The 24495-nt window shown below is 41.4% G+C and overlaps 1 protein-coding gene across 3 annotated transcripts in view; it reads right to left on the bottom strand.

The window, feature by feature from the left end:
* Window positions 1-24495, bottom strand: part of CTDSPL (CTD small phosphatase like) — an 86370-nt gene that overhangs the window by 12461 nt on the left and 49414 nt on the right. The window contains exons 3-6 of one of the 3 annotated variants that reach the window (XM_063324321.1): window positions 18116-18148; window positions 14437-14490; window positions 11104-11205; window positions 5437-5493 (exon numbers count right to left, since the gene is read on the bottom strand). In XM_063324321.1, the coding sequence (XP_063180391.1) occupies window positions 5437-5493; window positions 11104-11205; window positions 14437-14490; window positions 18116-18148 (246 nt within the window). The remainder of the gene's footprint in view (window positions 1-5436; window positions 5494-11103; window positions 11206-14436; window positions 14491-18115; window positions 18149-24495) is intronic. The other 2 variants (XM_063324322.1, XM_063324323.1) reach the window with 2 other exon arrangements.

The following is a 24495-nucleotide window of genomic DNA, read 5'->3' as shown; positions in this document are numbered from 1 at the left end:
GTTTTTAATTCTTTAACCTTTAATTATATTCCTACACTTATTTTTGAGCGCACAAAAAGGACACCCCAGTGTCTTAAAGTCATTCTCGGACAGTAAGTGCTGGAATTTAGTATTAATTTTCCCTTTTAAAACCTAGTGTTTTCAGCCACAGCAAAAGAAGTCTCCTCTTCACTCTCCGTCCCTATCTACGCCTGTGTCGGTGAAGTATTTCCACTTGGAATGTAATTACAAACTCCAAGCCAAGGAGATGTATGAACTTTGCTGCTTGCAACATAACCCACCTCCTCCATAAAGAGAGCATACAGTAAATCAACCCCGCAGCCACAGACCGAGAGCTCCTTAACCACAGGCTTGTGGACAGGAATGGGCTCAGAAATGCAAGTATTTGCAATATGCGCTCTTTTGGCAATTTCTAGGTCTCCTAATACTGCAACTAATCAGCATTAGCTGTAAATACACCGCGTTTTAAGTTGTATTGTCTCCCTTCTGCAGTTTAGATCTCCTGATCCACCACGAAGCACCCTCAGCCTCCTCTACTTGAGTTTTCTCTTGCTGTTTTGCCTCAAATCCTACCTACTGGGCCCCGGCCATCAGATTCGCTCCTCATGTTAAATGCCTTATTAATAATAAATGCAATCTCTTAGGATGAGGTCTCACCAAATGTTTCCCTTAATTCTTTCCATATCTAAACAATTCCTTCAACCTTTTTTTTTTAAAGTTGTTTTTTTTTTTTTTTTTTTTTGCAGAACAACATATCTCAGTACTCTGCACAGTTACTCCCCTTGAAGTTGTTGTTTTTTTGAGAAGTCCTACTTCGATCCTGGAAGCAACTGCAAGCGTACTGGTATCCTGGGCTACAAAATCTCTTTGGTTTACTTCCCATAGAAAGCTTTCTTCAGCTGACAGCGCAGCTCTTTTCTCCTCTTTCTCCTCATTTGGAATTTTTTCCCCCTTTACTTTGTTAGCGGCTGGACTTGCATCTCAATGCCGCATGGTTATTTGTGGCTTGGCTTTTTCCTCCTTTCCCTGATGTCTTCAGTTTAAGTCTGTAGACTAACTGGCTCCTGGCATTTTTCTGAGATTTATATACTGTCTTCAGGGCATTAAAAAAACAACCCACCAATCCTCCAGTTTTTCTGAATTGTACGCTCACTAATTTCTTCCTTATCACTGTAAGAAATTAGGGGAATACAGTCATTTTTTATTTTTTTTTTTGATTTAAAATGAACCTTGCTCTTAAAATGTTAAGGCACAAATCAGGCACTAGACATGTTTTCACAAGATTCTGTACTTACAGCTGCTAATGGCACAACACAAGTAATTAACCTTAATTGTTTTCAAGAATCTGGTATTTCCACGTACATTTTCTATACCTCAAAGCAGTCTTAACCTAAAAAAGACTCAGTATTTGTAAACCAGAAGAGAAACCCAGCTCAATTTTAATCAACTAGTTAGGACACACAGAATTGCCTTTCAAAATCAGCTTTACATTAATGACATCTTCAAGCAATGACCAAGAAATGTGTCAACGACAACTCAAGCTCCTGTTATCTCCCGTTTTGTGGGCTGGGTGCATCTTCGTTACAGCAAGCAGAAAATAACACGTGTCCTTGAGCCTCGTCTCTCTGGTTCTTGCAGTTGTGGTCGCCTCCCAGTGCAAGTAACCAAGAATAGGCCAGCTAGAACGGATACAGCCTATCCTGGATTACTTGAACCAGGCCGCGGCCTGCTGCGGGAGAATTAAGGAATTCAGTCCTTTGTGGAAAGAAAGTTCATTATTCGAACAGCGTTTTCCCCCACCAATAAAAAAAACATTTTGTACATTACATTCAAAGTATACATCTCAAACACTTCCTTAGCTTTCAACAACTAAAAATAAGCAACTATTAATTTAATTAAAAACAAAACAAAAACAAAACCAAACACTTAAAATCTTTTTTTCCCTCAACACACAAATTACATCCAAGAATGAAATTCCAAGTAACACCGAATCAAACTCTTCCTGGCCGCCCGCTTTACTCTTTGACACCGACAGCAAGGCACGAAGGCACTGCAAGTCGATTTGGATAAAAGACAAAAGACCACCATACCCTAAAAACCTTTACCCCTTGGGGATTCAAGCTATATTTAACGCACAGTTTCTAATCTGGGCGTTGCAATTGCGCTTGTTAAATGGGAAACACGCTCCGAAAGAGAGGATGTGTTCTCGCAGAAGTTACGCCAAGGGTACCAAACAGGTTGAACAGCTTTTCTCCAGCCACTACTTCCATCCTCAATAAACTTCCTCCAAAGCGCGTTCTCAGCGGCAACGCATTTCACGGGACTTCCCCCAGTTTCTCACTTACAATTTGGTAGAGGAGGGGACCAGCTCTGGTTTCCTTTTATTCAGAGCAGCAGAGGGAAAGGAGAGAACCGGCCAGGAGAGTGTCAGCTTGCGTTAGAGCTGCCCTTTTGTGTCCGTGCCATCGTTGCCAACACAAAGCGGGGGATTCATCTCCCGTCACTTCAGCTGCCCTGTAGACGGGCACAGTCTCTGCAGGCATCTAAGACCCACAACAGAAGGAAAAGAGAGGAACCTCCACACATGAGTTATTTCCTTGTAAAATAAAAATGACAGATTCTTTCTAAAGAGCAGGTAAATTAAACCAGAGAAAGAAAGACGGGAGAGGGACAAGGGGTGTTCAGAAAAGCTATTTTTTAATCTAGGGAAGCTGGTTTACCCAAGCACCCTTTAAGATGATGATCCGAATTGTCCTCTCTGTAGAAGAACAGGAGTTTCTCTGACCTTTGGATTATAAATAACATAAGGGAAAACAAACTCCCAAAGCCAAAGGCAGCCTTTTCTGAATACCTCTGTTGCACAACAAAAAATTGCAACATTTACCACAAACAAAACCCGTTAGATAAGTCGTCGGTCTCAAAACTCTTTCAAGCGTGCAGCAACCGAATTTGCCACAGCTTGTATTTGTGGTATATGAGATCTGACGCATCTCATGTAATTTCAAATTTCTTTCTGAATGGGCACTTCTGAAATGGTGTTTTCCATCTGTCTTCCGCGGGGTTCTGTCTAAGGCAGAGTTCAAGCACAACAATGCTCTGTCAAGACAATCTCCTGCTGGATAAGACACCAGGCTTACGGATAAAGCAGGCAGGGATACCAACATTTCACATGTCCTGCAATATTTTAAACAGGTGGAAGTGTTTCCCAATGCCAATAATTAATCTCTGAGTATATAAACTGCTTAAGAAAATGGACTGGCATTATGCACGTGACAAATCCTGACAGATAACAAAAAGTTGTTATCTGCTCAAGTTCGTGCTCTAAGTGAATAAAAAAATTACAGGTCTGAAGAGGGAAGCGGTTGTCAAAGCTTTACAGCATGTGTGAACACTCAGACTACGCCAGAATGTCTGCTTTTGCCCTTCAGATTATCACAGTTAAATTATAAAGACTGGTGGACGACAGCACATTACTTTGCCTGCAGAAGCATTACAAACACAGGCACCCAAGACTGTGCCTGTTCTGCACAGCGTATAAATTACCTTTACTTCAAAGATTACAAATTCCTGACAATTAACTTCACTTCAACCACCCAGATCCGACTCAGATTTTTAGTTATTTTACAGATTAAGAACATGAAATACAAAGAGATTAAGCAATTTCCTTGAAAATTATGCAGGAAGTCTCGGGCAAAGCACAGTCAGTCTCTGACTTCACTTGACCTTCTCTGTCAAGCGCAGCCTTCCTCCCATTCACGTTTAGGGTATGGACAAATCCGCGCCCTTTCACCACTTGTTTTTGTGTTGTTTTTTTTTTTTTTTTTTTTTTTTTCCTTTTTTCCTTTTTTTTTCTCCCCCCATGCCTAACTGCATTACGTTTGGTGAAGAATCTCAAAGTCTGCAGCGGGGAACGGAAAAGCAACAGGCTTTTGAAGTGCTCGACTGTAAAACCCAAATAGTACTTTATTGGGTTTTGTTTCAGAATGTAAGTCTATAATCTTGACAAGCTAAGCGATGGCAATCCTAAACCATTCAAAATTGTTAAGCAACCGATTTTACTCCCTTTCAAAAGCATTCTAGCAAGTTTTAGGAGAGAAAATGTCCGTGTTACAGCACCAAACCCAACTAAAGCCCCATCAAATGAGGACAGACGATATCACAACATAAACCTCCCCCAAAACTCTCACGTGTTTTAAGCACTCAGCTCTGGTGAACATTACAGGTTTAAGTACCCTAGGTATTGAATTTCGCTACACAAAACAGGCACAGTGTAGAAACTGTCAAACAATTATCACTTTAAAACACATTTCAGTCCACTGACATTATTTAGTAATCAGTTAAAAAGTGACAATCACGCGGACGGTTTTCATAAAAGGAAATCAAACAAAACTATGAACTAACTTTATGATCTATCAATTGTTCCAAGATCAAAATATGAAACTACTTCTCCAAGTAAAAGTAATCCATACAAAAGACAACATTTCAAAAATTAAAGTATTTAAAACCCCCATTAAATTACATCCAGGGAAGATCTGCAACTCAATAACTGTATTATCTTTAACTTACAACAACCAATGAAAAAAACTTTCAAACAATTTGCAAGATTCATACATCAGAAAGGTTCAACTTCACATTAACCAGTTAAACCCATCTCCAGCAAGAACTTTAATGTCTGTCTGAAGAGGAAAATTTACGGCGCTGTAATTTATTTCATTTAACGTTTTCAGAAACGATCACTGATTAACGGCGCTAAGATACATGAAGGGGACAGACTGTCAAATTATGGGTGGCTGGCATTCACTGAAAACCATTTCACAGAGTCTTAAGTGAAGCTCTTAAAGAATAAGAGATAAAAATTAAGTCTCCTTGTAATTTTGTCGAGACCTTTTAAAGATGCTGAAGCGTGTAGAAAGTCCTATCAGAGGAACTTAAACTACTTGCCGAGAGAAGAGAGGACAGAACTTAAACACAGATTGCCACAAAAACTGAAGAAATGTCTGTACTTCCTTAATACTTTTCTAAAGCTTTGTGCATACGAACTACCAACAGACACTAAAGCCAACTTATGTCCTGTTTGTCTGTGGAGGCAATGAGAAATGCAATACTGAAGTAGATTTTTCTGGGCCCAGCAACCTTTGAAAACCCATGCTTAGGTCCCGTTTGAAAGCGTTTTAAAATTGACAAGAGTGTCAAGTATTGAAGTCGTGGGAGAGAGATTCTGGAGAACTGAAAAAAGTTAAAACGGAGACTTAGGAGTTAGAAAGGACAAACCGGCTCAAACAGGGATGCCTGCCTGGATGATCCATTCCTGAGCACACGGCTTTTGTATTTTGCAAAAGGACAAGTTATCGAATGTAAAGCAGCAAACGGAGAAAGACAGCGCTCTGGGACACTGAGGACAGTGCCACTACTAGAACAAGGAACGCCAGCGCTTACCTGATGTATGGTTCCATCAATCTCAACAGGAACGATGAAATCAGCGTTGCTAATTGGCTAGAAAGAACGACAAGGAAATAAATCAACATTAAAAATACTATCATTAGAGGGAAAGTTTCAGAGGCGTAACAGAGAAGAGTACTTACTTCTCAGGAACAACTTAATAAGCATTATTAATTACAGAAATCCACTCTGTGTGTGTGCCCTTTACACACACGTCAGAAGCCTTACGCAGCCTTATTCACCGGGTATTGCGTTTCCCTGTTCCCTCATCTTTTCCATCTTCATACAACGCAAAACGCTTTACTGCTTGAATAACCCCCACTACCAGGATAAAAATCTGTTTCGATAACTCTCTCATCAAGCCTGTGTGGATGATGACAAGGAAATTCAGCTATGCGCTTCGCATATTCTGCTCTGGGTCATCAATAAACAATTAATTAAAAATAGAGACAGTGGTAAAAGTAATACCTGAAGTTTATATTTTAATCAGGAGCTGCAACAAGACACAAGTCATATAGTTAAAGATGTGACACCTCAAAAGAACATGCTATACCAATCAAATTAATCATGTAAAACTGCATTTTAATTCAAAAGGGAAGAGCAGGAGCAGTCTGTCCAGGTCCTTGAATCCATTTTTCTAGCCTGTTGAACACAACTTGTTTCTCAAGAGTTCACCGAGAAAAACCGTTGGTCAGGTGCAATTATTTTGGCAAGCAGGAAAGTGTCCTTGGAGGCAGCTGAAGAGTACATAGTCTATATCTTGGCCAGGCAGCAGCGGTAGCTGGGGAACACGCTGCTAGCAGCGTTCACGAGTTCAAATGGACATCACACTTGGCAGAATCCTTTGGTACGGTCATGCATGACATCCGAGATGAAAAAAAATATAATGTAAACATGCCCAGCTGAAGTCTGTAACTCACCCAATGATCTGCAGCTTGGAAATGGCTGAGATACAGAGCTGCCAAATATAGTTTTAACAGGAGTGATGAGAAGACAACACGCTTCATGGCCAACAGCCTAAAACAAAGGCTGGGAGTAGTTTGGCCAGTAACCAGTATGGTGTTACTAAGGCTGGAAAACATCTTTGCTCAGCCCTGTCAGACTTGCACAGACCTTCCCACCTGGTTTTCTGCATCAGCCAACAGACTGATCTCAAGTACCACCAAGCAGGTGCCCCTGAAGAATCTGCAAGACTAGAAACAGTCTTCAAATCCTTTCGGGAGGATGAGGGGGTGCCAAGGAAGCAGAGGAGCAGCCAAGGTAAAGAGACTGAGAAGCAGATCACAAACTGGTATGCCTGAAACAGGTGTTCCATGAAAATCAGTAGGAAAAAAGAATCCTGCAGGATGAACCTGACAGCACCACTTTGATCCCATTCCCTGGAAAAATGAGGTTCTAATTCCACTGTCAAACGACCTTCTTGCAAGGAGAGCAAAGTGACTGTACGAACTTATACAGGCAACAGCCTCTGAGTAGCGAAGAAATTAATAAGGGAGATGGTTTGGTCTGATGTCTGCAAGTCCTGTGTCAGAGAGCAAATGGGAAGCTACACTGAATCCACGGAAACCAAGCAGTACTGGCAACTAAACCTCCAGAGCAGCCAGTGCTGGAAAACTCAGAATCACAGAATCTTCATGGTTGGAAAGGACCCTTAAGATCATCGAGTCCAACCAAACAACCTACAATCTCTGCCACTAGAGCATGCCCTGAAGTGCCACATCTAGACGTTTCTTAAACGCCTCTAGGGATGGTGACTCAACCCCCTCCCTGGGCAGGCTGTTCCAGGGCCTGACCACTCTTTCAGTAAAGTAATTCTTCCTAATATCTAATCTAAACCTCCCCTGCCGCAGCTTCAGACCATTTCCTCTGGTCCTGTCATTATTCACCTGGGAGAAAAGGCCAACACCCACCTCTCTCCAACCTCCTTTCAGGGAGTTGTGGAGGGCAATGAGGTCTCCCCTCAGCCTCCTCTTCTCCAAGCTAAACGTGCCCAGCTCCCTCAGCCTCTCCTCATATGCCCTGGTCTCCAGACCCCTCACCAGCCTGGTAGCTCTCCTCTGGACACGCTCCAGCACCTCAACGTCCCTCTTGTACAGAGGGGCCCAGAACTGGACACAGCACTCGAGGTGAGGCCTCACCAGCGCCCAGTACAGGGGCACCATCCCTTCCCTGCTCCTGCTGGCCACGCTATTCCTGATACAAGCCAGAATGCTGTTGGCCCTCTTGGCCACCTGGGCACACTGCTGGCTCATCATCATCAACTCCATCCTGTTGATGACCACTGTGCTAGTACGATCTAAAGAATCCCTCAAATGCCCGCAGATACAATCTAGATTTATTTTATTTTTTTTTAGCTGATATCAAGCACTTTCCAAGATATATCCCCCTGCTTCTGTAAAAGACAGAGGGAGGCTCCCATCTGTCACCTGCATGAAGCCCCTCGGACAGAAGATACACTGCAGCATCTCTAACAGCCACTGAACAGGTACACGAAAATGTTCTGAAGCTTCACCTTAAATGAAACCCAAATGAACTGTCAATAAGACTCAGCCACCAAAGTTTTCAACTGGGTGCCAGCGCCGTGCATGCTTTGAAGAGACTCGCACGCGCTTGAAGAACTTATATATGCATGACTCCCTTAAGCAAGGGAAATATCCTGTAGCAACAGAAAAAGAATAGGTCACTGCGAGTTGCAAAGGTTTTGAAGCCCACTGATAAAAACGCAGCTACTACTGCACCTTCTCAACAGGAGCAACACCAACCGGATTCTGGTTGTCAGAGACCACCACATTCTGTTTAGACAACCTAATTTTTGCTAACAAGTAAAACTCACCCTTAGACTCTGTAACACTAACCAAGCTGCTCCTAACCACTTATTTACTTCCCCCGCTTGTACTTCAGGCGCTACGTAGTTTTCTCGTTGGTGCAAGCGATAAGGAAGAGAGCGTGGACCGGGGTTCTGTGCTTCATCATGATGGGAAGGCCGGAGAAAAGCCTGCAGCACTTTGCTGGATAAAGGCTTCGGGGGCTGCGCACGTGAAGCACGTACATGTCCCGAGTGGGAACCACAGAGAGAGCGGTCAAAGATGACAGTGTATTTCCATTGAAAATCTCCACTTCGGTCAGAACTGTTTCTATTTAATAGAATGCTTCAGAGTTTTACATGTTCTAAAAAAGAGTTTCACAGCCAGTTTTGAATAGGACTACATTCCAGACTCGCATGTGGTTTAATTCATTTTATACAAAACCATGTTTACTTCTCTTTGATTTAATAATTTATGATTTTTGCTTCTATTATTGTTTTATGATGGGAATGATAACTATAATGTCTATCTATTCCTTTTTTACTCTTGCCAAAGCACCCCAAACTTTATTCCTTTAATATGCACTTAACATGAAAGACTAGTACCTCCTTAAAGCTTCACAAATATGCAGGGGCATAAAAAGACGAGAATTACCCTCCTTCAGATGTTGCTGCTTTCATGAAAGAGCACTTTAAATACTCTGCCTCGCTGGTTGTGTTAAAAGAAAAAAAAATTATCTGCATTTGAAATATGAAGCCTATTTCATAACAGAATTATGAATTCTAAAACATCACGTGTTTTAAATAAAGCCTTTTGTACTAAAAATCACAAATTTATGTATGCTTTTACAGCTTTTAAAGTAGTGCCTTGCCTGGTAAAGCACACATGTTTTAAAAGGAACAGCAAAAGTAACTTGATTATTCGGGCAAAGCACCGTGAATACAGGTGCTAAAAGCCCTGGTCTTCTGGAAACGCATCGTATTTTTGATGACCCCAACCGCCTTAGGGCAGCTGAAGTATCTGCTTTTGTGAAACAAAATCCAAAGGGCACCACTGGACAGTGCCAGGCACTAAAAACCACAGCCATTTCCTCGGCTGTCTCTTACATACTCCCATCACAAGGCTTCACCTTTAAATAACGCCATCGTAGCTGTAAGACTCCAATACTGCAGGAATTCCAACGTTCGCCTCACAGTATTTACTTCACAGAAAAAAGGACCAGTTTTCCCAACACAAAACGTTATTCAGCGTTCAAGACTAAGTAAAATAACCTTTTGATTTGTCTTAAATCTCTATTTAACACCATTTAAATACCCATTAAATGCCATTTCAATAAATGGCACGATTAAAACGAGCCCACTAAGAAAAGACTCTGCAATAAATGCAAACCTCAATCCTACAAGAAAGAATTTACGCTATGTCAACCATTAAACGTGTATTCCTTGAAAATGGCTAAAAAAAAATTAATAACCACCTCAACTGAATCTCATTTTGTTTCAAAACCCAGAAAAAATCACAGTACAAAGTTATCCTCAGCATTCAGAAAACAAACTTTCAGATAACACTAAGTCCGATAGTTTGTTATTTTTATGTAAATTTAACTTTCAAATTCAGCTTTCCCTTCCTATTTTTGACTTTTGTTTAATTAGGAAGGCACGGTCCCGCCCTTCCCGATCCAGCTGTTTCCAGTCCCCCTGAAAAATTCTCAAGTTCATTACGGGTAGAGAAGACAAGGACCTGGCACTGAGGTTAAGAGGTTCCCGTACGCCACCACGAATTGTTATAAACCGTTAGGCACAATAAAGACAGAGCAGAATCTTAGTTTCAGTCTGAGGCACAGGAATATTTGTTCTAGCATCTCCATATAAGGTCTTCTTTAAGTCAACAAAGACAGGCCCTTGCCAAATTCTAACCACTACATGAATTATGGTTTGCATATTTAAATGCTGGCAACTAAATATTGCAGGATTAAAACGGTGAGTTTACGCTAGCAGTGAAAAATGGAGCGCTATCAAGACTGGAAGACCATAAAGTTGGTGGTATCTCTAGCTTGCTGCTAGTAAGGAAACACACCGCTGATACTTATAAATTCTCCACTATCAAAAGTACAAAACTGGCTGATGCTTTATCACGTCTGACATTTGCTAAGCAGAAACACGACCAGTGCTCTGAGCCAACGTAGGTTATTTGTGTTTCTGAATTCTCCTATTCTAACTTTAGCCCTACTTAACAATAGAAAAATACCACTACTTCCACCACATGCTGAATTCTGAAGGGTTATAAAAGTTGCTTCTACAAGATGACTGACTCATCAGCAACTCCTAAATGCTATTTGCTTTCCTGTTGTGAAACCTAAATGCTTAAAAATACCTACTGCGATCGTGACAGCAGCCTGACACGGAAAGTGATCTTCTCCGGCAACAGAGCACAGCAAACACTGGTGCCCCAAATCTACTGTTTTAAGGTACATCTACCCAGCATAAAGCTATGCTGAACTCCTAGGCTAACTACGGCATCATTTAAACATTAAAAATAAAACCATATTTTCAGAGCAACAAGTTTTGTTCCTGATGATATACAGGTCCTTGTTGGAATAATCACCATTTACAGGTTAATTCAATCACCATTCCGGGCCTTGTCGCAGTCGGTGTGACTTTCTCAGAATCAAAAACCATAGCAGTTACCGTGTTACTCCTCTTACAGCTAAATTCGGATGAATAATCATAGGAGTAACACTGAGAACTAGCAGGCGGCCCTGGGAGAGCCTGTAAGACTGGTTGATGTGTTAAGAGGCTTAACAGTTCCTACAACACGCACTGACGGGTTCAAGCTGCAAGAGATGGCTTTTGAATTTACTTACCTTAAATGAACTGTGCACTAAAGTTTCATCTAAATCAATGACCACACACTTCTTCCCATAGTCTGATGCTGTCAGTTCTGGCAGGAGGTATTTAGCTGGTGGCTAAAAACAAGAAGAAAAGAGGAAGACAACAACAACAAAAAAAAAAAGTAAAACTTCTATTGAAGGGGCAACTCTTCTGCCAACATTACTATTCTAGCAGTTACTGGGAACTAAAATACATGACTCGAAGTTGAATATTTTTCTGGGCTCATCGCAAGTACAGGTATGGAAATTAATGGCTCATGCAATACCCATATGGACTTCTCCCCCCCCCCCCCTTTTCTAAATGAGAGACTTGTTCAGAACGATCTCTAAAGCATTGGAAATGAAAATGCTAAACCGCCACCACTAGCTAAAAAATAACAGAGGAAAATAGGACATTTGATACAACGGTATCTTTTCCAGCGAGCCTATTCCTAATGTCTCAGGTCTGGATGCTGTTTTTATCCTATTCGCAGTCAGCGCCAGTTCCAGACGTATCACACCGAGGGACATTTACACAAATCGTTATTTCTGCTTGCTACGAAAGACGCTGAAGTGGAGAAACAGACTCTGAGGGAAGACAGCGTTAATAATGTGATCTTCCAGGACATGTCTCCACTCTCATTTTTACCACTTTTGAGGGTGCTGGCCATGAGCTTTCATGTGAATTACGTTCCCAATCAAGGCAGTAAAACTGCAGTAGAGGAAGCCCTGCCAAAGCAGGCTCTCTACATTACGCTGCCCTCCCTAAAAATGGTACCAATTACAGGAATTGACAATTTTTCTGGAAGCAATGCAGACAGTCACATAGTCGTCTGATTGCTCATTTATCACTTTAACATCCCAACCTTCAATACAGTTATGTTATGCCAGACTTCGGCACTGGCTACGTCCCAAAATATCAGAAATGGGAGAGAACGTTTCCATTTAGAGCTGAAACGTTGCTGCCTCTCGCTTAAAAAAGGGGATTTTTTGATGAAGGAAATGGACTAGCTCTGTAGAAAAGTATCAATAGGGAGAAGCTCGAGACTGAGAGGAAATTAAGTTAATTAAGAATTGGATACAGCACTCTAGCTTCATTCTGCCGCTATCTTTTTATCTGTTCAGACAACGTTGTTCTGGTGCGGATGCATCTATCATGGGTTTTGTTCTTTTCTATAGCGTTTTGCAGAGGCGCCTGCAGAGACCCCTCTGCAGCGGGGAGGTGACAAACGAAGAGTCGGACCCCCCCCGCACACCCTCCGGCAGCGGGGACAGATTCTTCATTAACCGCTGACTGATTTCGGACATCGTCTTAAGTTGATAGATACCGGTCAATGATGCCTAGTAAGTTCTCGTTTAAATGAAGTAACTAACAAATGAGATTCTGGACTGAAGTAAAAGTGTCTTGAGCTAAAGTATAAGTTATTGGGGAGTTTCAGGAGCGCTCAGAGTGATTTAGTTCCTTACAATTAACATTAACAGCAGCTTCCTCAGCTACCAAAATGGAAGCTGCCTTGCTTATAAGCCACTTGTCTTAATACACTGTCTCTCAGCACAAATCTAAATGACCTTTAAGGAAAAACTGCTTAATGCCTGTACATACACGTCTGTCAGAGGAGCCTAAGCAGACTGAAACGTATAGGACACCCTTTCTAGGTTATAGCCCTATGTATGCATTGCTTCCACAACTGCTTGAGCTCTGCCTTTGCTTGTCTGCAACTAGGACCAGATCTACGGAATTTAGGTTTTCCCCTCCTATTTCACAACCTAAAAGATATGCAGGCGGCCCACCTCAATTGTTCATAGTAAGATCGATCCAGACTTGCAACCTAAATAGACTAAAAGCTTATTGAAAGGAAATCACATCCATTTAGAGACAATCTTCAGAACCCGCGTTCTGATACTGATTTCTTGTCTTTGAAGAGGAGGAAAAGGTAGGAACAACCCAAGAAACCTTAATTGCATTTTTTAAAGAGCAGTTCAGTTCATTTTTGTATTCTTAAGACTCTTAGTATTTAGTTTGAATTTTTGACTAAGTTAATCTGCATAAGCAGTTCAAAGCCAGCAATTTCTTCTGCTATATGAATCCTTTTTCAAACTGAAAATATCTATGTGTATGGAAAATATATGGAAATGGATCTTCCTTCATATCAAAATATGCATATGAAAAATATGAGCACTGTCACATCACGGGTATCTTTGGTTTTTACCTGGAAACTAGTACGCCTGTCATCAGGAGAAGGATGAACATATATACCCAAGGACTACAAAGTGTGAGTTCAACTCTGTGAACCCAAATTCCTTGTCCGCAGGCGAGGGCCAGCCTGTTCCCATCCTCCTCGCCCACCGCAGCTCTGATCTCTCAAACGCAGCGGCTGGGAGAGGAACAAGCTTACCCGCCCTATCTACACAGATGTGCTGGTGACCACATCTGTGGAGTTTCTCTCCCTTTTCAGTATTGCCTTAGGAGGTAATTTGTAATTATTGACCTAACTTTACCTAACAAGACTACACCTCAAGGTTTTTCCTGGGAAACGTCTCCCAGTAGGACACACCAACCTTCCTACAAGCTTTGGCTTCTTGAATTCAATCTGATCCTGTTTTCAAAGACATCTGGTCAACAGTCTGCACATTTGAAGGTTAGAAAAAATCCATTTTTCCATTTAAAAACTTGTATCTCTGTTACTCTCAGCTTTGAAAACACATTTACCAGGGACAAGGAAATTATTCTGAAGCTGAAGGCACTACAAGTGGTGAGAGTGCTGAACATCTGGTGTAGGACTTTGGAGCAAGGATGACATTTTTGAGGCTTTAAGAACTTAAAGCATTTATACGAAAGGTATCAGCCCATTTGTTTTGCTGTTCGAGCTTTCTGATCTAAGGCAATTTCCACATGCCAAGAGTGGCAAAGCTTTTAGGCAGAAACAAGCATTACTCAATATTGTATTTTAATTTCCTCACTAATGGAGACATACCCAAGAAGAGCTGTAATTACCAGATTTCCATCAGAGTTAATAGTGAATAGTTATGGATCTTCGATAATTCCTTTTTTTAAACATAGCAGCTTTAAAGATATCGAAGACGATTAAGAGTATTTAATTGCGGCTAACAGCAACTCATATTTACTATGTAATACTCTCCAAAAGACTGCAGACGTCCACAGAACTCAGCAGAAAAGTAACATGTGGCATCTCAGTACTGTACGTCCTAGCTTGGTCTTCAATTCCAACAAGAAATAAATTGTATACAAGTTAAAGCTTTTAAACTAGTCACTGTTTGGGATTTATGCATTCCAGCCAGGTCTCACGGCTGATCAGCTTAACAGACCTTGTAGTGAAACGACTGCTGCACTGCTTCAGTCCCGTGGAAATAGTATATTCCCTAAGACAAAAAAAAAAAGAAAAAAAAGGGGGTGGTGGTGGCAAGAAAACAGGACTTTTAGTTGAAGCATAAACAGCCGGTCAACACAAACCTTTCAGAAATTTACTGCATAAAACAACCATAACCTTTCTTCCCTGTAGGCCCGTATTTCCCACAGAGACAAGTATCGGAATTAATAAGCCCTTTCTTTGAACACTGGAAATGTTGTCTAGCGTAAGTGCGGCACATTAATTCACTCTTCATCGTCCCTTCAGGTCACACGTTGGGCTGCACTCCGCGTAGCTAACAGCTTCTCCCAGCAGTTACGCACAGAAACGCTCTAATAGAAGATAAATTATTGCCACTTAGCACACAGCTGCCAAAAGACACCAGCTCCTGTTATGAAACAGGCAGTTCACAAAATTTCTTCTAGAAAAAGCGATTACAAGAAATTGTCTAAACGTAGGTGAGGACAAGTGAAAACGCCATATCCCAGTGCCAAGATTTAACTTCTGCAGGGATGCTGCGGGCTGCTTTTGGTACCACGCCTCAGCACCGGGATTTGAAATGGAACAGAAGAAATGGACTCATTTAGGCAGGTGCATGAGCATGGCTTTGTACTTCCACCTACCCTTTCACCCAAAGGAATGAAAACAAGTGCTGAAGTCACTATGGGCCTACTTTGATTTCTAGATCACATTCCTTTCCATATTCCTGAGAAAAATCCAGGAAAGCACGGGCATTCTGAGCTACACTTACTGTATTTTTAAGTCAAATCTATCACAAAACTCCTCACGTCACTATTCTACTCAACTATCAGCTGCTATCGTTTGTTCTAGTTTTGCGTGTGTTTATTTCAGCCCTAAAACCAAATCATTTTGCAGTATTAGGAAAAAAAATCAATTACGCTGCTGTTTAATCTATGCCTTATCTGGAAACAGCTTCAGAATATGAGATACAAACAGGATAAAGTTCACCTTCAAAAAAACAAAGTCACACTGTTTCTATTTTCTGAAGAACCCAACTTGAAGGCGGAATGTTTTTTGCTGATCAGCTACCTCTATGAATATCGAAGTGAAAATTCATATTAACTCACATTTTTGAATTAAGTGCAATTAATACAGGAGAATTTTGACTCAGCAGAAGATGTACTTCACTGATACATAATCACAGAATGGTTTGGGTTGGAAGGGACCTTGAAGATCACCTAGTTCCAACCCCCTGCCATGGGCGGGGACACCTCCCACTAGACCAGGTTGCTCAAAGCCCCATCCAACCTGGCCTTGAACACCTCCAGGGATGGGGCACCCACGGCTCCTCTGGGCAACATATGTGCATAAAGCAATGGAAGTTTTCCAACAGGTGAAACCTCAGCAGGCTGCTAGATTTTATACACGTGTGATAAAGCTCCAGAAAAACCTCATATTTCAACCGGAGGCTTCAACTGGAAAGTTTAACGAGCAGGGAGCGGGCAGTGCTCTTCTCAGAGTCACTAAGGAATTCACTGAACACTTGAAGTGACTACATTTGCAGTGAGCCCCATAAAAAATAAGTGTCCAACTTGATTGTGACCGAGCTCATTCTGTTTAGAAGATTTTTCTCCTGGTATGTACAACCTACGCAGTTCAAACAGCCTGTTCCTCAGCCGTGACCCCATGAAGCAGAGCCTCAAGAACTTCTGCATTAATGGGTCTTAAACACACGGTGAAGAGTTGTTGCAGCGTGAACCTCTGGGCTCCAGCCCCCGGGACAAACAGCCCTCATAAGATCGGCAAAAAAGACCGCTTTAATTTTAGGTATTTTTCAAATTTAATGCTGGCTTTGCATCTTTGTTCCTACCGCCTTCTCCACACGCAGCTCCCTTCTGTCTTTATTTAGAAGATTACGTACTAATGCTCGCCGGCTTCTACTGACACTGGGGCAGCAAATGTCACACAAGTGCCTGGGGGCCAGGGCTGCCTGACCCCCCGTGCATGTCCCCATGGAAGACGGCATCAGATGGCACTGGAGAAGAGGAACGGGCGTGTTTAAGGTCACCCGCTCATTCAGAACTCTACATCATGACTGCAAAGTTAATTTTACTGCCTTAACAGAGCGCTGGGAATACAGGTCAAAGTTAATAGTTGAGGTACCATTAAAAAAAAAAAAATCCTGAAAAAAATATCCTCAAACCCTGATTCCTTTTCCTACCACTACCCAAACCTAACAGAGCACTGCTTTAACAGCAGAAAGATGGTGTTCCAGCAAAGCATCTCATTCCGTGTTCGTACCTGTACTCTTTTGTCACGTCAAAATTTTGTTCTGTTTGAATTCTTATGTCATGAATACCTACACTCACTCTTAGGCAAAATTTTATTCCAGGTCAGAGCACAGCCAGAACATGTTTTACGTTCAAACAGCTACTAGTAGAGCAACTACAGTCACCAAACGAATCTGGCAGGTACGTGAAAGGAAAAGTAATTTAGGAATCAGTATTTTCACATGTTTCAAAGTTTCCTATGCCCAGACTTGCATATATACAACTTACATGCACGTACATGTGTGTGTATACATACACACATGCACACAAACATGCATGAGCCATATTAGAAGTCATTTCCTATCAGAAATAATAGGTAAGCAATAAAGAGTAATTTCTAACAGTTCTTAAATCCAAGAAAAAGTGGTGAAGGAGGGCAGTGATCTGCACAGTTACAGCGATCTCCTCACACCACTGCACCGCAGCAGGGACAGGGTTCTTACAGGTCTTTGTAATGTTGGGCTACATGAGAAGGAAGGGAAAAAGTTAAAAAATGGTATTTCGGGGAATATTCTGGTCTTTAGGGGCTACCAAATTTCTCGAGAAAAAGAGGGCTGTGTCAGTAACTCCACACACCAGGCACTGCCATTTCCTGGAAAACTCTGCACTAATAAATCGTTATAAACAGCAAAGAGCTCGAAAATCACCGTATTTCCAGATTTTAAAAGTCTATGTCCTCATCCACATGAAAAACAAGCAGAAAAAGAGCAGCTTTTAAACCTGATTAAATTAAAAGCTTCAGTTTGAAGAGCTAGGTTTTTCTTTCTTCCTTTTATTTAGTTTTGCAAAATAACTCAGATGCCAAATGGCATTCCAAGTTTAATCCAGGGCAGATAAGCAGAAATATTAAGGCCCATAAAACAGCAGCTGATCCTGAGAGCATCATCTTGAACGAGTGCAGAAATGCAACTATGGTCTTTGTTTTCCTATAGCGGCTTGTTTCAAACAAATTATGCAGTTTCTAACTCTTCTCTTCGTACTGGAATATAGGGAAAAATTAGGTTTTTGTAACTGTGTCCCCCATCATGATGATGAGTCACCTTTTGTCTCTATTAAAGGAAGTAACTTCAACTTTCAGGCTACTTCACGCATTTTCAAAATGGTAAAAATTCAGAAACAAATTTAAGTAAGATGCAAGATGAAAACCATGTAAAACCCAAACCCTTCTTTTAGTCCTTGTACAACACGTGCAGTTCAGTTCATCTCTGAGTATACAACATTGCAGACAGAACATAAAATCCTTTTGTTAACATGCAACACAAAACAGACCTGTTAGACCGCAACATAAGATGAATCAAAGCAAAAGTTATGAAAATTATTAAAAGAAAAAGGGATAAAAATACATACACTTGGTATAGGCATGACCTGCATCTGGTCACCCTGGGGAAAAAGAAAAAAAAAAATAAATCACTGTAAGGGTAATGGCTTTTAAAGGGTAGAACAAAGGTCTGAAGCAGTAAACGTAGCACTCAAAACATTTTAAACCAAAAGTTTAAAGTATTCAAGAAACCAGGGTAAAAAAAAAAACCAAAACAAACAAAACCAGGATCTTGCATTTTAGTTGCTGAAATGATCTGTTAGTATATTGGCATTTATGACTTTTAGAAGACTGGACTGGTAAAATCCATGCTATGATTAATTAAGAGATGATAATAAGAAAGTACCTGTATTTACTGTAACTTTCTCAGCTTTAAGATCTACTAATGGGTATATTCGTCTATTTTCACTGCAGCAACAAGAGGCTCAGCCAGACCTTGGGAGCAGGGCAGAAGACCACTCCTTGAAGTTAACTCCACTTGAGACAACTGCCTCAGAAAACACAGCATTTTCGCTTTGGCAACAGCAAAAAAAGTCTGAGAAGGACACGATGATGATAAACCAATCCAAGGAATCCCACTTGCTTCACTCAGACAGAGGCAACGCTATCAGTGATCTTCCCATGGTCTCCCTTTTGTATTGTACTTGGGAGAAGGGAAAACAGTCTTGGCCAACTTGACCTTTTCTTCTTCTCCATCCTGGGACCCGACACATGGAGACAAAGACACTTCCATTCGCAGCTTCCAAATGGAGAAGGCTGGTCACAGGGCCACCAACTCACCATGCAAGACATTTTGGGAAATAGGAACTCTTATTTTCTTATCTTTCTAATCTGTCAAAAACAAGGATTTGTTTTCTGGTGGGCACAGCACTTAAAAAAAAAAAAAAGGAAGCTGACCTTTCTAGTATAGGTGTTGCTTAGGTACATGGTTTTATTCTTTAATTACTTGGACAACACAGGCTCTGACTACCAGCAGACTGACTGTCTATTGGAAGAGCTGTTTTCAACATTGGAATATCCTCTTCCAGCTGAAAAAGTCCTGTGCTCACTTGTTTTGGAGTCTAACATAGTGCTGACACATCACTCACAAACAAAAGTAACTCAATGTTATTTTTAAAGTCCTCTTTTTTTATTGCTGTGGCAGCAGAAATTTTTACTGAAGTTTGACCAAAATCCAGAGAAGCTGATGAAGGAACTAGAACGCAGCAGCCACCGTGAACTATCAAGAAGTTTGACTTAGTAAAAAGTACCTGATCTCTATAAAAACAAAACACAGAAAAATTGGTAAGAATCCAAATTTTCCTCAAGATAATGGCAAAAAGAAAAAAAAAAAAGGACAAACAAACAAAACAAAAAAGTAATTCACCATGTCCTGTTAGTGTAATATCACCTGGAGTTTGTGGGCCATTTCAGGAAAGGGTGAATTTGAGTAGGTGCCAGTCGGATTTGCTGGCTTGAGATCAAATTGTTATCGAGGATACGGTTACGCGGGCGGAGCGCAGATTGCGAACCCGTGTTTTGTTTTGTTTTGAAAGGCATTTTCTGAATTCACTGGTAGAGAATAAAATACTACTGGAGCTTCTCTTCTGTCAACAGGTGAAAACAGTATATGAGAGGGAGAGGCATACCCACAGTTAGGGCACAAGATTATCTTACTCCTGGACACAAATATAGCCGTGTATCACACCAGGTTTTCCCACAGACTTCAAGAGGCACCACCGCGGCGTAACTTGCTTTCCATTGTGGCAATCTCTTGCAGCAAGAGCCGCAACTCTTAAGCCCGACTTTCATAGGAATCCAGAATCTAAGTTGCTAAAGGACATGCCTTACTGTTCGCTTTATTCTTCTTGTGGAATTCCTTAAATCAAAGAACAAGGGAAACAAGCGAATTTCCTAAGAGGAACCCTGAAAATGCCTATGCAAAAATCAAAATGATAATGATGACAACTGGAAGAAGAAGCAGAAAGATAAATGCAAGAGTCTGCTGGTAAAGCCTATGTGTTCATGAACGGGCAAATACTTTCTAAAAACAAGGCTGCTATGGGAAACTTTTTAAAAGCGTCCTGCCTCATTTCCTGGTGCCTTGGAACAGGAAGGGAAGTAGGTCATAACGCTATCGTTTGAAATAGATGACAGATGACTGCATTTGTTGAAGTAATTCCACAAACCCCTGATACTGGTAACAGGACAAAGCTGTTCCTAGAATGCCAAAATTTCCCCACTGTATGACTAAGATAACCCAGGAACCGATTTGTCCAGCCACTGAAATCAGTTTTTTTTTCCACGGCACAATATATACAGATGAGACGATAAATCCTACCTTTTCCCTTAGCTACGTAATTCTAGTCTGAGAGAGACAACATTTTCAGTGCCGTGTCCGTTCATTAATGCTGTCTGTCTACGGTCGCGTATGGGATCAATGAGCATCAAGTGACAGACCACACTATTTTGCTTTTTTGAGAACAGTCTGTATTCAAAGATAAGGAGCCGTTTCATTGTAAAGAACAATCCCTTAAAAGAAACAGCTGATCAAAAGAACAGATTTATCACATTTGTTTCTTTAACAGAAAGCTTATACTAGATTGTGATAGGTTCTCTAAAAACAATACAGTAGCTATTTGACTCTTTCATTGACTTGGATTCTCAAGCTCTGTCTCTTAATATAGAAGCCGTTTTGGGGAGGCCCAGGTCAGAATGAGTAGGCAGAGACAGAGGAACCAAGCACTGCTGCGCAGAGGGTTTTTTTCTAAAAAGACCTACCATACCGCATGCTGATGGTGACCAACAGAACCAAACACCAGAAGCTGTCTTGCTCTGATCAGTAAAGGTTAAGCAGGAGAAGGAGTACTATTATTGACATTGATCTCCCTTATCTTCCTCCACACTGGGGAGCGAGACTGGTTTCCATGTCTATTTGGAAAACATGCTGTTAATAGACTCCCCATCAAAAGTCCACGTTCTTGTGGCTCCTCCAGGTCTCTTGGGTGAAGGAGATGCTACTTTTGACCTCGAGAACGTGCTCCTTACAAGTTGTTTTTGTCACTCCGGTGAACCATCTTCTCGTCGGACAGAGACTAACCCATCCCCTGCACTTTCAAGTGTGTGAGAAAGAGATCCCTGAAGCTGACAAAGGTGTTGGAGACATGACAATACGTCATCAAAACAGCTTTCCAGCTTCACCCTGGAAATGATAGCATCATGGGAGCAAAAAGCAGTGAGGAGAAGGAGACCTCACTTTTGTAGTGGTTAGGATGGATGAGGTGGAAACTCAAGGACTTGACCTTTCCGGCTTCATTCCTCTTAGAGGGAAAGCAGTGGGGGCAGCTGCTGCCCCCAGAATAAACCACCTTCTAATTCTGTCCTCTTCCCTGTTGAGCGTGGATCAAGACCTTCTCCTCTAATCCAAGAGGTGTAAAAAAAAAAAAAAGCCTTTCCTCATTCATGCTTCATCTTGTTGAACACGAGCCATCTGCCCGATCTGTATCTAACTGTGAAGCACAGGCAGAGATGACTCTGGTGGAAGTGGGCTGGAAGTGAAACGGCAAAGTGCCGATAGACTTGTCAGAGCTCCCTCACCCACCACGAATAAAGGCGAAAGGAAGAGAAAGCCAGTTTGCATCTAGCTTTTCTCACCTTTCTCTACCTAGATCCCTCCTTGGAGCCTGCAGATGAAACCTGTAGCTGCAAACACTTCAAAGCTCAAGTAACAAACTTACCCAGAAAAAAAAAAACCCAAACCTTACACCCAGAAGCATGCCCAGAAAAATACACAAATTGAGTTAAGTTGCTCACTGAAGAACAGAAACTGACATTTGAATTTGTTTAGAAGAAAACAAAAAAAACCTCTTCCCTCTCCCAACACTCCGGCCTCTAAATAAAAACCCCCCAAAATTGGCTGGAAGGCCTCGGTGAGCTGCCTGCTGCTGAGGAGGCAGGAAAAAAATAGCAAGGATTTCAGGAGGCTGAACATTGTGTGCTCCCAATGACACATCTGGCTCGGCGTCCAAGCTGCAGAGAGGCTGACATATACCCACTGTAATAGATATTACATCTTAGAATACATCTTTGTGCTGCATTAACAAGCTGTAGCATTTTAAGAAAAGCAAACACACAATAGTTTCAGTAAATACAAGTTATCATTGAAAAATGTTGTATTGAAACTTTAGAGACAGAACTACAGTCGTTACCAGTATTAGAGTCACACTTGGACAAGCAGCTGCTCTGTGAGTAGAAGGTTTAAAAGTGAACTCAATACTTTAAAGAAGTTTTTGGGCTTTTTTTTCCCCCCCCCTAACGGAATAGAAATCAGCGCTGAAAAACCCCGTTTATTTAAAACCATGCTCATTTTGGTGTTTCTTCCAATCCTATGAAGAAGTGACCTGACACTTGACTTGCCAAGAACAGTCACGTCACGTCATTTGGTAAAATAGTAAACGAAGCAGCGATTTCATCTGAAGCACTGATTTCATTTTTTCTAATACGGCAAAATAATAATGATAGAAAATTTAAAAATCACACAAGGCAATTACTCTGAACAAAACTTCAGAACTGTGTTTTCATTTACTTTATCAAATGCTCTTCCTGCTCTCCCTCCCTTACAGCAGGTTAGGACTGAAAGAATCAAGACTCCTAAGGAGAAGGAAGTCAGCGTGTCACCTCAACTGCAAGAACACGCCAGAAGCAACATAGGACACACACCGAATTCCTGTGAAACCAGCAGCAGCTTTCTCCGTTCCTGTCCTTCCCTCTGAAGTCTTTATCACCAGTTTTCATGTAACAACCCTACTGAACAGTACAGACGGAAGGGAAGTACATCCAAGCCATTTCATACCAGTTTCTAATAGTAACTATTTATCGTTATTGTGCAATTTTCTTTTTCAATTTTTGAAGGAAAGGGCCACAACACAGGAACTGACTGGGCCATGGTCAGGGGTCACCTGTGATTGTGCTAAATAATTAATACAACATACAAAAGAGAGAGCAGATATAAGCGAGCGACCATTTGAACAGCAGCTCAACAAAATTTAAGCTATTCTTAAGCTGGCTTTAATTAAACTGCAGAGGAGTTTAAGCAGAGTGTTGTCAGGCTTTCTCTCCTTTCCTAAAATGGGTAATTTTGTCATTCTTAGCCATTTAATTTCACCAATTTAGAAACCGAGGCCCACTCTTGGATGTACTTTCCCTCAACTTACATATCCCTTCTGCATCTAGACAAGACGCTCAGCGTAACTCGGTCAAATCCAACCAGCCTGCGCGGTTCTAACACACAGCTCTCCTGGTAAAAAGCAAGTAGCCCGACAGCGCAACGATGTTCACATCTATCCAAGTCTTCAATGCTGTTTTTCTTTCTTTAGAAGAATTTCCTACTTACACTAACCATAGTAGCACTGAAAATAAAAACAGCATATCAAAACACATACAAAGCTTATTCGTCTTCAATATTGCATTTCAAATAGAAATGTTAGAGACTTATTTGCACTCACTCTAGAACTACCCAAAAGCTTAGCCATACTTTATCTCTTCTACAAAGATCTCTGCACATCTTGAGTGCATTTTGTTCCGTTTTTTAAAAAAAATGCACTCTTTAATAGTTATATTTAACATGTTCCTTGAACTCTGTTACTCAATTAAGCTATGGTCTTGGTAATGCCATGAGTTGTGGGATTTGTGTCTTCGGCTCACATACAACTTCAGAACTGCTCACTAAGGGAGCACGGAGCGAGGATGGCAACTCGTGTGCACCTACAGGCGATCACTCGCTCCAGGCAGAACATATATTTAGAAAGTAATTAAGGGTTTTACAAAATGCCATCTGAAGACTACCGACTCCAGACCATTTAAACTCACGTTTTCTAGAGGAAAAAAAACCCTTTTTGTTTTTCTTTCTAAAAAGAAGAAAAAACCTTCTTTTTGTTTTTCTTTCTAATGAACTCCCATTTTCTCTCAGCTGCCATTTTGCCGGTAGCCTCACCTCTGCCTCCTTTACCAGCTTCCCATTCCCTTCGTTTCCCAGGGGAACGTGCGCACACATACTACGCGCTACTCAGCTTTCCCTTCGGCACTTCCAGCCTGGGTTTCCCTCATTTCAGTCAAAACGTACCTTGGCCAGCAAAAGACATCTAAAAATACACATACGATTTCTCCTCTTGGCAGAGGAATTTTCAGCGCGCTTCACCCCTGCGTGAGCAGTTTCAGCACCAACTGCTGCAGTTCAGACTCTACCCGCCCCCAATGTGTTCTTCGTCTCAGTCACTCCAATTTATTTCCCTTTCCTCTCTCTCACCGAGCAGCTCCTCTGCTCTTTCTCTTGAGCTGTTCATAATTCAGACGTAACGAGCACATTTTAAAACAAAATAAAATGCACTGAACGTGGCAGGTAAGAAATCAGCTGCATCAAATGTGAAAAATT

Source organism: Chroicocephalus ridibundus, chromosome 2 (assembly GCF_963924245.1).
Source record: "Chroicocephalus ridibundus chromosome 2, bChrRid1.1, whole genome shotgun sequence".
Lineage (NCBI taxonomy): Eukaryota > Metazoa > Chordata > Aves > Charadriiformes > Laridae > Chroicocephalus > Chroicocephalus ridibundus.
Note: the sequence above shows the minus strand (reverse complement) of the source record. Positions and strands in the feature narration are given on the sequence as shown.